The following is a 12531-nucleotide window of genomic DNA, read 5'->3' on the forward strand; positions in this document are numbered from 1 at the left end:
AGCAGTGTTACTCACCTTGAAGAATGGATAAACAAGAACTAAATCTGACTTTTTCTTCAAATATGACTTTTACTGGTTGCTAGGACCTGGAAGCTTTTCTATTCCATCATACCACCTGGTAGCATTTTGTGGGCTTGACCCTTGTGGGTTTTATTTTACTCAAAACATTAAAACAAAATTCTTCTAGAGACAATAGAGAGAAACTCGGCTCATAGGGCCAGAGTTTTTGTCAGAACCAGATCAAAAGCCAGCGCAGTGCTCAGCTTCTTTCAGTCTCCATGGGCTGCCAGAGGTGGCTGGGGCAGTCGTGAACTTTTGTCACCCAGTGATGAAATACCCTGTGCTTCTTTCTGTTGCTCTGTCTCAGTTTTTCCTCACATGCAGCCTTTTAGTGCTACAGGTGGAAAGCTTTTCAGGGGACAGTGTTTTTTGGTAAAAATGGCTGAATTTTGTCTGGCATCCAGTGGAGAGCTGGCTGGTTGCCTGAGAATCCGAATCCAGATAATTAAAGATTTTGACTGTCATGTCCTTTCCTGGTTGATCTGATGACTAAGTGGGGATTGAAGAACAGGTATATTGGATGAAAGCAAGTGTTCCCACCTTTTCTGGACTCAGGGCATCCAGAACTGCAGAGGCCTGCAAGGCTGGCCCATTGTCTGCTCCCAGTTCTGGCACTCCTGTGGTGTTGAGGGCCAGCTGGGCAGGCAGGCAAGATGCCACCTGGACACGGTTGCCTTGTACTTTGCAGGGGAGTGGAATGTCTGGTATATCCAAATCTCCTTGACTTGAAATTATTCTTCTCTGCATGGTCTTGTTTCATCCCTGTTACTCAGGCACTTTAAAAAGCTGTTGTCTTGGATGGAAATTCATGTATTTTTCGGACAAGAAAATTAATAAATGGAAAATCTGGGTTATTTTTGAAGGTCAATTTCCAGCTCACTTCCCACAAAGCTAAAACAAAAATTTGAAAAAACAGTAGTCTTTAAAGCACATGTTTTAGATATATTTAGCCTACCCTGGGTCTGTCTTTTACACTGCCCATGCCATGTCATGGCTTTAACACTTGGTGCCTTCCAAAGTTAATAGTCTTTTGCACCTCCTTTTCAGGAAGGTATGTCAGTGGGAAAATTGCATGGACTGAAGATGCAGAGCCCTCACTTTAAAATCAGAAAGATCAGAGGCTGCTTGAAGCCAGTCAAAGAACTTTGAGGAACTGAGTCTTTGGATTCAGATCGTAAATGGCAGTGTGGCTGAATGGTCTTGCCAGAAGATGTTAGGAAGTGTCCAGCTATGAACTGATAACAAAGAAACAAGTTAAAATTAAACTCAGTAAACATTTAGATCAAAATGCTTTCCTGTTCAAAAATTGTTTCTTTGACAACTGCATTTTTCAGAGCAAAAGGTACTGTCTCCTGATCAGTTCTAATTAAGAGCATCTTTCATAGGAAATGAGACAGAACTTAGATTTGAAATCAAATTGTTATTTTGTTATGTAAGTTCTCCTAAAATCCTCAGCCATCAGTGACCTTTGGTGGCCCTTTTCCCCTTGGGCTGAGTGTGAGTGCTGTCATTCTGTGCTGACACTATGATAAATGGTTCATCTTTCCAGTATGGTTTGTGTCCTTTTGACTTAAACTCTCGACTTGGTTTTGAAAGACACAGTATATGGTTCCAGTACAGGGCAGGGCAAACCATGCTAGCAACCTTTTGATTGCTAATCCTCTTTCTCTGAAGTTGCTTTGCCTGAATTTCAGAAGTTGTTATTGCTCAGCATTACCACGAGGGTAGCTAATGTGTTCTGAACCACTACCTCATCTTGCTTCATGGTTGTGATCATACACCAAGTCTCCTTAAGCCATAAAATTACTTACCAAGAGATAAACATCACACATGGTGAAGCATCTCTTATTCAACTGTTCAGGTTCACCTGCTCAGCCTGACAGAGGTACTGGAGTTACATCTCTGAACAGCATAAGCCCCATCTGTGCAGCACTTCAGCCAGGGAATGAGGTCTTATGAAAAGCAGAGTCAGGCCCACTCCAGTATCTCTTCTTTCACCAGTATCTCTTTTTTCATGGCATTGTGCCCTGCAGAAGGCCTCCTCAGTTTGAACTAGCTCTGGTACCTCTACATAAGAGCACTTTGCACTTCATAGAGACATGGTTTCAACCAAGAATTTCAGCTCCTTTCTCAGGCCCAATTAATTGTGCATCAGCAGTATGGTGGTCCAGGGAATACTCTGGGGAAGTACTCCAATTCTCTCACACATCTGCCTTCTTGGATGAAGTCAATAGCTGCTGAATCTTGCATCAAATACCTGTTCCCACACAGCTATCTGCCTCATGATTTACCCCTACATAATTTCTTTCTTAGTGATTGGAGCACTGAGCATGCTCTAGAAATGCATCAATTACCTGTAAAGTGAATGGCAATGCCATTTCCAATTGCTCAGAAGCATCCTCAGGAGCATTGTGTCCTTCCACTGATCCTTGTTGAGTAGGTAGGCAGGTGAGGTGGCAGAGTCACCCTCTGGGAGGAGGTGTCTACATTTTAGATGACACCTACTTTACGATCTTACAGAGGGGAGTTTTTGACATTTTAAAGCTTTTCTTAAATTTAGCTAGCTCCAGAGGCACCATGCAAAAGGCAGAGCCTTGGACAATAGCCAGGTGGCCTGTATGACATGCTTTTTCCAGTGTGGAATTGAGAGATCAACATAGTTGATACAGGCTGTGAAATGTGAACCCCTGAATATGAGAGGCTGTTTCACATTTGGGAGAATTAATTCACTCTCTAGCTATGACAAGAGCCTTCTGCATAGATTACTCTGTAAAACCAGACGTTGTCATCCATTTGCTTTGCTCTTTCTGTTAATCTGTATCTGTTTTTCTTACCCACTGACTGCAGAAATGATCTGCTCTTCTGTTGCACCTTTACTCTCACTCCCCCATCCAGTGAGACTGCATACAAAATCCACCATTTTTCTGATGCCACTGAATTTACTCTGTAGTACTACATCATTCAAATTTCTCTAGGGAGGTGTTTGACATGGAAGAGTGAAATCATGGTTTTGGCTAATCACTGTTGTTCAGGGTCATTGCTGCCTTGGGAACAGCAATGTGGTAACCAAAATGCTTGGCCCTATTTCTTAGGGTGCAGCTTTGGGAAGGAAATACCTAGCTGTCAAAGGTTTTTATCAAAGGGGGGGAGTTACCTTCAGTTTGATTAATGTTACCTCTTAGCACAGATCATATATATCAAAGAACTATGCAGGCATATTCACACTTGAAATTAGATGCATAAATTGAAGCGAACTGAGACAAAACTAACATCGTTCCTGTAAATTGCAATAGGGCCTGTAATATGTGGGGTGAGAAGGTTGAGAATCATATACTGTACTGATATTAGGTTTGAGCCAGCACTGCTCCAGTTCCAAATATTACAAGACAATGATCATTAAATGTAAAAAGAAATTGCAGCTGGAACATGTTGGAAGCCATCACTGTCTACACATTACAAGTCACAGGAGCAGGTTTCTGCACTCTGATTGATGGCAGAGAGTTCCAAGAATATTTACATATGCTTTGAGTATGAGTTGCTATACCTCTCAAGAACAGAAGCAACCTATGTTAATTGAAGGTAATAATTTAACTATTTCCAAGAATTTATTAAAAAAAAAAAAAAAAGTTAAACCTTCAGAGCCAAACACATTATATGTTCATTCGGGGGAGAGGAAAGTTGTCTGTCATTTGGAAATGTATCTCATATAATGTTTATGCCCTGTAGTGTTGAGTAGAGATGAGGTAAACACTACAAAGAAAATAAACTACTCCAATGGTAAGTGTTCTTCTTGGAGCATACTTTAAGTGAAGGACTTATGCTGATCATGTAAACTCCAGATGTAGTGTGATGTTCACTTTGTAGTTTGATCAAAGTATTAATGATAGCTTTTGAACTTTTGAAAGTGGTCACATATGTGCTGTTTACCCCTATATTTTTTCCTCCCTTTACTATTTTGAATTACTATTAGTAGGAAGCTAATTTCTTTTTCCTTTTAAAAATCTAGATATACAAACTATTTAAGGCATTAAGTGTAAGCCCACAAAATATACCCTGCGTGCCAGAGAGGTGTGCTGGTCTAGAACAACATCCACACTGCCCCCGGATCCCTGGAATGTGAATTTGTCTTTCCCCAGCTTTGTGTTCATAAATCCATTCACCATGTCCACATTTTCCCAACTCCACTGAAATGTTTTGCTCCAAGCCAGCTGGGATCTTACACAGCTGTTGACTCCACTCCTTCAGCCATGTAATAAAGTTTCTGTTGTGTTTCTCACTATGGAGGAAATTACATACAGTCATTTGAATTTGACAGAAATTGGATTAGTGAAGTTTGTGAATGCAATGAGCTGCATATTTATTCAGAAAAGCACTATCCCAACCAAGGAGAAGTATGTGTCTGTAAAAATATCACTTACATTTGCTTTGAGGGAGCAATGTCTCAAGGAAATTCAAGTTTCTCCAGTAGTCCGAATTTCTGTGACTTCAGTACGTTGAAGACAAAAACAAACCTTGCTTTCCAAAGGAAGAATTTTTTTATTATCAAGCTTAATTCACTATCTACACCAATCTTTATGTTGCACAGAGAATGCAAGACAGCGTCAGGATGGTGTGGTGAGCAACTCCATCGTGTACTTCACCGAAGACCCCCCAGAACTGCCACCCAACAGTCCCCATCCCCTGAAACTGCGGCGTATTCTCAACCTGAGCCCTTTCACTGTCACTGACCACACACCAATGGAGACTGTGGTAGATATTTTCCGAAAACTTGGGCTCCGGCAGTGTCTGGTCACTCGCAGTGGGTGAGTAGTTGACAGTCAAGTGAATATTTTAATTTTGTCTTACTTTGTGAATGGATGAATAAGGGAACCTCACCTATGTCTTTCCAGGGCAGCAAAAGAAGTCAGACTTGGAACCAAAATGGTGCTTGCAGGGTGTTATATTTCATTCTGTTCTCCCAAATCCTTAGTGTATTCTCATTTAGATAAATACAAAATAAACTGTTCTGACTTCCACTATCATGCAGTTTTCAACAGAGGCAGATCTGGCAAGCAGTATTGTTTGCTAAGAATGTGCCTGTTTTGAGACATCCAACTAGATCAGATGTTTGTGAAGACTGTGATAAAGGTGTCACTGGAGGAAAATTAATCTGTTCAACTTTCTTTGCTGGATAATGGAAAGGTGTATAAACCAAAGGCCCTAAAATAACAGCTGAAGGAGGTGGGCAAACATGAAATTAGGAGAATAAAAAACTGCACCATGTGGACTAGAAATAACATCCCATAGTTCCAATGAAATTTGAGCTATTGGAGCATCATGGCTCATCCCAGGATCTAGTGATAGCAGGATAGCCAAAACCAGAGCCCTCACTTCCAAATGTGGAAGACTAGAATTTATTCTTCTGTTAAAAAGCCTTTTTGTTATTCAAAAATATTGCATCAGTTGTTACTATCAATGCAGTATTCTCAGCATTAAGAAAATAAGAACCATTATTGGGATGCAGATTTACATTCTGATTTTAGGTGCCTAGATCTTGAGTTTTAGATCTTATGTGAAACTAAAGGTTGAAAAACTATTAACAAAGACATGGGTTCAAAATTGAGTGCCTAATGGTCTTCAAGGACTGGAAGTAAAAGCCCTTGAAAACTGAGGGTTATGAAATTCTTGACTCTTGGGGCCAGACATCCCATAGGCCTCATCTTTCTTGACAGATGTAATTCATTTAGGTTCTCATAAATGAGAAATTATCATTTAAATTTGAAGGAATTATGCTGTCAGATAGTGAGAATTTCAGAAATCCTTACTTTGTGTATTACCAAGCACTGATGCTTTGGGTTTGACTGCTGGTCCTCTGCAGCCTGAGCCTAAGGAAACTTATTATTTTGTTGTATGAAGTGTTAGCTGTTGTAGCTCCTCACTCAGTCATGTTCCCAACAAAAAGAGGTAACAAGCCAAAGTATTCCACTTCATTATCATGGCTGGGGTCGTAGAAATACATGAGGTGAGAATACTTTTATAAAAAGATAATAATTGGGGAATAGATGAGATGGACAGTACTGCATGGAAGCACTCACAAAATGTCCCTGCAGCTGAACAAGGAAAAAACCTGGATGATATATGTGATGATTGTTGACCTTTCGTTTCCTTTTCTCCTATAGGAGGTTGCTGGGTATCATAACTAAAAAGGATGTATTAAGACATATGGCTCAAATGGCAAACCAGGACCCTGAATCTATCATGTTTAACTAGACTGGTAAAGAAGAAGAAAGTAACCCCAAAGGAATCCCTTCTAGATTAACACAAAGGCTGTGTTTGGTGTTTCATCTTGCTTAAAAAGAAAAAGGTAATGTATATGAGGAATGGCCTGATATGCCTCTGAAAGAGGGAGTAGATGCAGGACAGCACTTATTTCATGAGGAAGGCAGTTTAGAAGCTCTGAGCAGCTGCAGACATCAAGCTGTGTTTCCTTAATGAGATTCCCAACATCCCAATTGGAGTGCTGGTGGGCGTAAGCGATGCGGTGCTTCGAGACAAAGAGGCAGGAGCACCAGTGGGAGGCATCAAGGTCACAGTAACTCATGAGGCAGGTGTGAAGAGTAGCAGACACTGTTTATGTACAAACTGCTAAGAGATATAAAGGTTTGTGTTCCAAGCCGGAGAGTGTAGATGAGTAATGTCAGTTGCTTTTGTTACTGGAATCATGGCTATTTATTTGCTACTGAGTTATACCATTTTCATGATGGACAAAAATTTCCATATTTTTAAATGAAAGATTTTGTCACCTTCATTTATTTTGTAAATGTTTAATGAATCAAGACTGGAGTTAAGTCCTAGAGAAAAGAGTAAGAGTATGTCTCAACTCACTTTAAAATGTAGTGTCCCTTGCTCCCTGCTTTAGTCTTTTGAATTTTTTACTGCTTAGCATTTCTGCCAACCAGCTTCCCCTTATTAATGTTAAAATGGGATTTATTTGTAAGAATTTATTATCTCTCTATGCAATTTTGCATACAAGTACTGTAAAATTTAGTATTTTGTGGTTTGCTGTGGTAACTGGAAAAAACATAGAAGCCCATAAAATAGTTTTCAAAAGCACTAAAAGGACAGTGGTATCCATCTCTCATCAGTGTTAGTGACAAGAGATTGAATCCGTCACCTGTCTTCCCTTGTGTACATCACCATTTTTCACAAAGGAATGAAGTTCTGCATTGATTCTTGGTTCTCCACTTAGATCCTTTTTGTTATTGCTCTTTCTTGGCATTTGTCTGCACCTGCCAAGAGATTGCTGAAATCAATTTAACAGTCATAGACACTTAATCGTAAGAGATCTACTTTTTATGCACCTGTCAGTCATAGGACTGTGGAATCCATCTCCACAACACTGTGGCTGGATGAGATCAGAGGGACTGAGAATGCAAATGATCACAGGAAAGCTTTAAGTATTTATCTGTTTGCACCAAGAACACAGGATTTAACAGACCCTGGTAGAGACCTCTAAGTCACTCAGGTAAAAATGCTAAATTTTCCTAAACCCTTGTTCTGGTCCTATGTGAGATACAGAGGGTCAACCCTTTAGTCAATACTGCTATCAGTAACAGAATACCAAATTGTACTCTCTGTAACACATAATTCACACTGCCCAGGGTTTGCTTTATAGACGTAAATTTAGGGATTGAGAAAGGTTGCATTCTAACTTAGATGCCCTGAATCCCCTTCAGACCTCCTGGTGCCTTCATTTAGGCATCTAAGACCTCTGGTGTTTTTGTTCAAATTCACACAGATAACTGGTGGTGTTCAGATGGTCCCCATGGACAGAGATGAGCAGTGTCCTTTCATGCCAGAACAGCCTGTTGCTTACTCCAGCCCAAAACCATTCTGTTGATCTATCATGTAGGCAATGTGCATGATTATTGTGTCCCTGAACTGAGACAACCACTCAGGTGCACCCTGAGTTAGATGCTGAAGCTATATGTCACAAATTCCTTCTCTTATCTCCAGCGACCCTGCTTCCTTCTGGCATGTGTCCCACTACATTCACATGGAGTATGGCCTGAATTGCTGAAGTAAAAGAAACGGAAGTAAAGGGATAATTTTAATCTGTTAAGTACTCCACCTAACAATGGTGTTTGCACCAGACTGACATAAATATACGTAGCTCTGGCCAAAGCCCATGTATACTTTTTGTTAACTGAACAGCTGCAGTACAATGCATTATTAAAGGAACATTGTTAAAACTATGTAAACTATGGAACTGAGCAACCCCTTTCTTCTGAAAATAGGAAATACAACATAATGTGGTTATTTCTTATGTTTTTCTGTCAAGCTGTCAGCAGCCAAACTCATAAAAAACCAACCAAGTCTACAACAAAGCCCATAAGCACTAGATTTCCTCATTTGAACTGAGATGCCATCATAAAATCAGTTCATTCCCACTAAATCCAAGTACGGCTTTATACAATTGTCAGTTTCTACCCATAACTTCTAGATTTTAAGGGATTTAGACTAAGCTAAATAGGCTGAATCTTGAGAGCAATCTCATTCTTGGATTAAAACTGTATGACCATGTTCTACTTTTCCATGTTTGCTAACAGGAACCAATATAGTGTATCAACAATGAAAACCATTATCATTTTGTGAGAAAAAGATGTGGAGTTGCCTGAGGTTAAGGTGGCTATGAATACAAATTCACATGTGTATTGACTTGGATTATCAGGTTAAACTCAGTCTGTGGTTATGCATGGGCATAACCTTGTGTAGTTAAGTCTGTTAATACCCAGAGGGCTGATTAACTGACACCAACAGTCACCCCTGTGGTAGCTTGTTGCCTTGCCTTATTAGCCCACTTAGGAGGAGCCCTTGGGGCTTAAAAACAAGATCCAGAAAATCAACATGGTGGTTTGCAACAAACAACAGAACAAATTGAGATTTATGTAGTTGTTGTGGGTGCAATTTGACCCTGGACTATCACCCAAGTAAAAGGCAGATTAATGGGTGTACAGCTCTCTTCTATCAAACGCATTCCTTTCTAGATGGAAAGTTTTAAATACCTAAGGGGTCAAGGGAAAAACCTTTGGGCATGTAACCATGTAGTGCTGCTCCTTGTTCCAGTTTCTGTTCAAAATATGTTAAACCCTTCAGAGCAGGGGCTACTATCTGGCTGTCTAGAAATGGCACTCTCGTGGCTAACTTCAGCTGCTTGGTGTTATCATCAAGGCTGGGGCTGGTGCTAGAATGACATGGAGGGCTTTGAAACAGGACAGACTTTGCTAATTAGAAAACTTCCTCCATGCCACAGCCTTTATTGCTCTTCCCACTGGTGTCTGAAAGGGAACACCCTTAATATAAATTAATAACATGCTTGTCTCAAAAAATGCAGTTATGATATAATGATTTAATTTATTTCCCCATAACAAGCCCATTATCACGCACTGTTTTCCATCTGTATTCCAAAATTTGTCTCAGAAGGTACTGAATAGACTCCAAGAGGCATAGATCTCAGGCTTAACGATTTATTTGAATTTGTAGAGCTCAAGATAGTAATGTAGCGTTATCAATCTGAGTTATGTAAGTATCTTAGTATATACTGCTGACTTGATGCAACCTCAGTTCAGTCCTTCAAGCTGTTGGCTTTGAAAAATGCCCAACTAAACTAAACAGGAGAATAAAAATCTTTGAATGATGCAGGTTCAGTATTGTACCTTTGTTTTGCATGAACTGTGTTCAGTTACATTCAGCTTCTGATGTGTACTTGAAGCAATCTGTACCAGAAAATTTAATAATAAAGTACAGAAATGGATGACATTAGACAGACACATTGGCTGTCCCAGGATACTAACTGTTAATTCTTATGCTTTGAAGAAGCAGAAAAAGAATGTTTAAGAATTACAGGAGACTCACTGATTCCGTGTTGGAATGACACTATATTTATGACTATAGTTTTGCTTTAGTTCTGTTTTTTGGGTTTTTGTGGTTTTTTTTTTTAATTGTAGAAAACAGTGTGTATGTTGCACCTTATAAAAAACAATGTTTGGACTCTATTTTTTAAATAAAACTAACTTACAGTACTGGAAACATTTCTTGGACATCTTATTAATTAGAGAAGTATTTCACTTAATGTCTGTATAATTTTTATGTTTCCTTTTCTCAATTTTATGGATAACTCAAGCCTGAGTTCTAGAGATCTAGGATATCCAATTCAGTTATGGGTTAGGTAATATTAAGAAGGGAGTTAGTAAAGTTCAGTGGACTTCAGAGAATCAGCCTTGAAAGCTGGCTGTTTTATTTTCAGAGAAAAATGTTTTTTCTTCAGCATCATAAATACCTTAGAAAACTAAAAAGATAAGAAAAATTATTTATCTAACCAGGTTATTCTGTCTACAATAATCATTAAACTTTAACACTAGATGTTGCAAAGCCCCTATGATAGAATTTTTGTATATATTTTTCAGTTGTACTTTAACTCAGCGCTAAGATCAAAGACTGAAAATGACAGGTTCAATCATCCCTATTTAATTGGATGAGATATACCCTAAAGCTCTGTCAGAGGCTAAATTCTAGGTAGTAGCAAAGAATATGGGCTTGATCCTGATCAACATACTAACTAAAATGAACATGTCAGCAATATCCTAGTTCAAGTTAAGTGACTCATTTCAGAAGCTGGTGTTGGGAGTCCCACGGCCTTCAACTCCTTCCATGGATTGCTATGCCCTTAACACAACCCAAAACACACACCAAAAAGCAAGCCAGGAGTCATCAGGCATGCAGCAACTTTAATAAGTAGTAGGAATTCCTGTAGTTTGCATTTGGTCATGGGGGTCTGAACTTTAGACCTACCTGTCATCACTTGTGATGGCACAGCTGGGAAATGGAATAGAATGTGTTGAGAGGAATTCAGCGCTGCCCTGGTGCAGCTGTGCTCCACATATCCTGGCCTATCCTCCATTCATCCAAACCAAGCAGCCCGTTTCCATCCATGTGCCTTCTTGCTCCTTTAGGGGCAGCTCTTCCTCCACGTGTATTTCCTGCAAGCTGTATCATTCCCTCACGCTGTTCTGCTCCTCTGCTCCAAATGTGATCTTGTTTCCAGCTCCTGTCTGCTGTGGTGGCCCACTAAGCACAATCTCACAGACACTGTATCCAAAATAAGAAAGTGCATCTCTGGTGGAAGGCCTCCACTTGTGGCAGGTGGGATTTTGCATTGCTCCTTCCTGGAGGACACAGCAAACATGGTGTTGCTGGAATGCTGCATTGAGTTTTTTGATTGGTTTTTGGCTTGCTATCTGTTAGCATCTGGTTACTGAGTTGTCTCTACCTGAATTAAGGTGCAAAGGAGACCTTATGCCAAAGTCAATAGCACAGATTTTATTTAACAGTAAATGTCAAGTAGAGAGAGATAGAAATGGGGGGGAAGGAGGCGGGACGTGGCCAGGCAGGGAAGAGAGTGGGAGAGAGAGATTAAGCAAAGACACCAGCATCACATGGAATCCTGCAGTGTCCTGCTGGACCTTCTTCACCCTTGTCTGCTCAGTGGTGGGGGTTCCCAGATGTTCTTCTGGAGGTTCCATTTTTATACAGTCCAAGTCCTGGGTATCCATGAGGCATGGAACCCGGCACGGGGTGGCATGTGTGTAAGCTGCTTCCTTTCTCACAGTTTGCCTTGGTGGGAATTTTTGTCCAGATAGTAACCTAGATCTGCCTCACCAGGCCTGGCACCTTCCTGTTGTTGCTGTCTGCGCTTTTCCCACAGTTTGCACAGTGGAATTTTGTCCAGTGTGTTCATTCCAAGCTTTCACCTCCTCTTAGGTCTGGTATTAATGCCTTCCTGTTTGCCACCTGCGCTTAAGCTCCTTTTTTGGTGGCTTCTCCTGTGGGAACTTTCTTGTTTGACAGTATTTGAGACTGTTCATTTTGCTTCTCCAGATCCTCACATTATCTTAATGAAATGTCAAAAAGAAGGACTTTTGAGAAAAATAGCTTCTGCATTTCAGAGATCAGTCTAGTATGTTCACCATCTCACCAGTAACTAGTGACTTCCCAGTGAAGTCAATCTAGAGCTGGGATGTGACTGTGAGAACTGTATCCTGAAGCAGTTAAGGGCTCTTAGGCAGAATGAGACAGGAACTGCTGACCTGTAGCTGCAGCATTTGGTTAACTCTCCATCCCTCCTTTAACCTTACTGTATTCTGAGCATGATTAATAGTCTCAGTTTGAGCACATTATAAGCACTGTTTTAGCACAGTTAATGATTCAACCCTTGCTATCTTTCAGAATTATCTTGTATAGTCAGGATTAAAATAATCTGAGTGTTCCTACTGGCTTTCCCCAGCCACAGCAGGTAACTGGTTAGGAAGACATTACCATATGTAACAGCCAGACTGGGGAGAGTTAGTATTTGGCACTTCAGCAGTGTTTCATTTGAGAAATGATTGTGCAGCCTGAACAATCAGTGCACAGCTCTCTGTGGGGATTTGCAAA

The 12531-nt window shown here is 40.3% G+C and overlaps 1 protein-coding gene across 3 annotated transcripts in view; it reads left to right on the forward strand.

Annotated features, from left to right (window-relative positions):
- The window catches only part of CLCN4 (chloride voltage-gated channel 4), a 41596-nt gene extending 31468 nt beyond the window's left edge, over positions 1-10128 (forward strand). For all 3 annotated transcript variants that reach the window (XM_008635888.2, XM_017737116.1, XM_017737117.1), the window contains 2 exons: positions 4646-4862; positions 6219-10128. In XM_008635888.2, the coding sequence (XP_008634110.1) occupies positions 4646-4862; positions 6219-6309 (308 nt within the window). In that variant the 3' untranslated portion in view covers positions 6310-10128. The remainder of the gene's footprint in view (positions 1-4645; positions 4863-6218) is intronic.
- The last annotated feature ends 2403 nt before the right edge of the window (positions 10129-12531 follow it).

This window comes from Corvus brachyrhynchos, unplaced genomic scaffold (genome assembly GCF_000691975.1).
Source record: "Corvus brachyrhynchos isolate BGI_N302 unplaced genomic scaffold, ASM69197v1 scaffold83, whole genome shotgun sequence".
NCBI classification, from domain to species: domain Eukaryota; kingdom Metazoa; phylum Chordata; class Aves; order Passeriformes; family Corvidae; genus Corvus; species Corvus brachyrhynchos.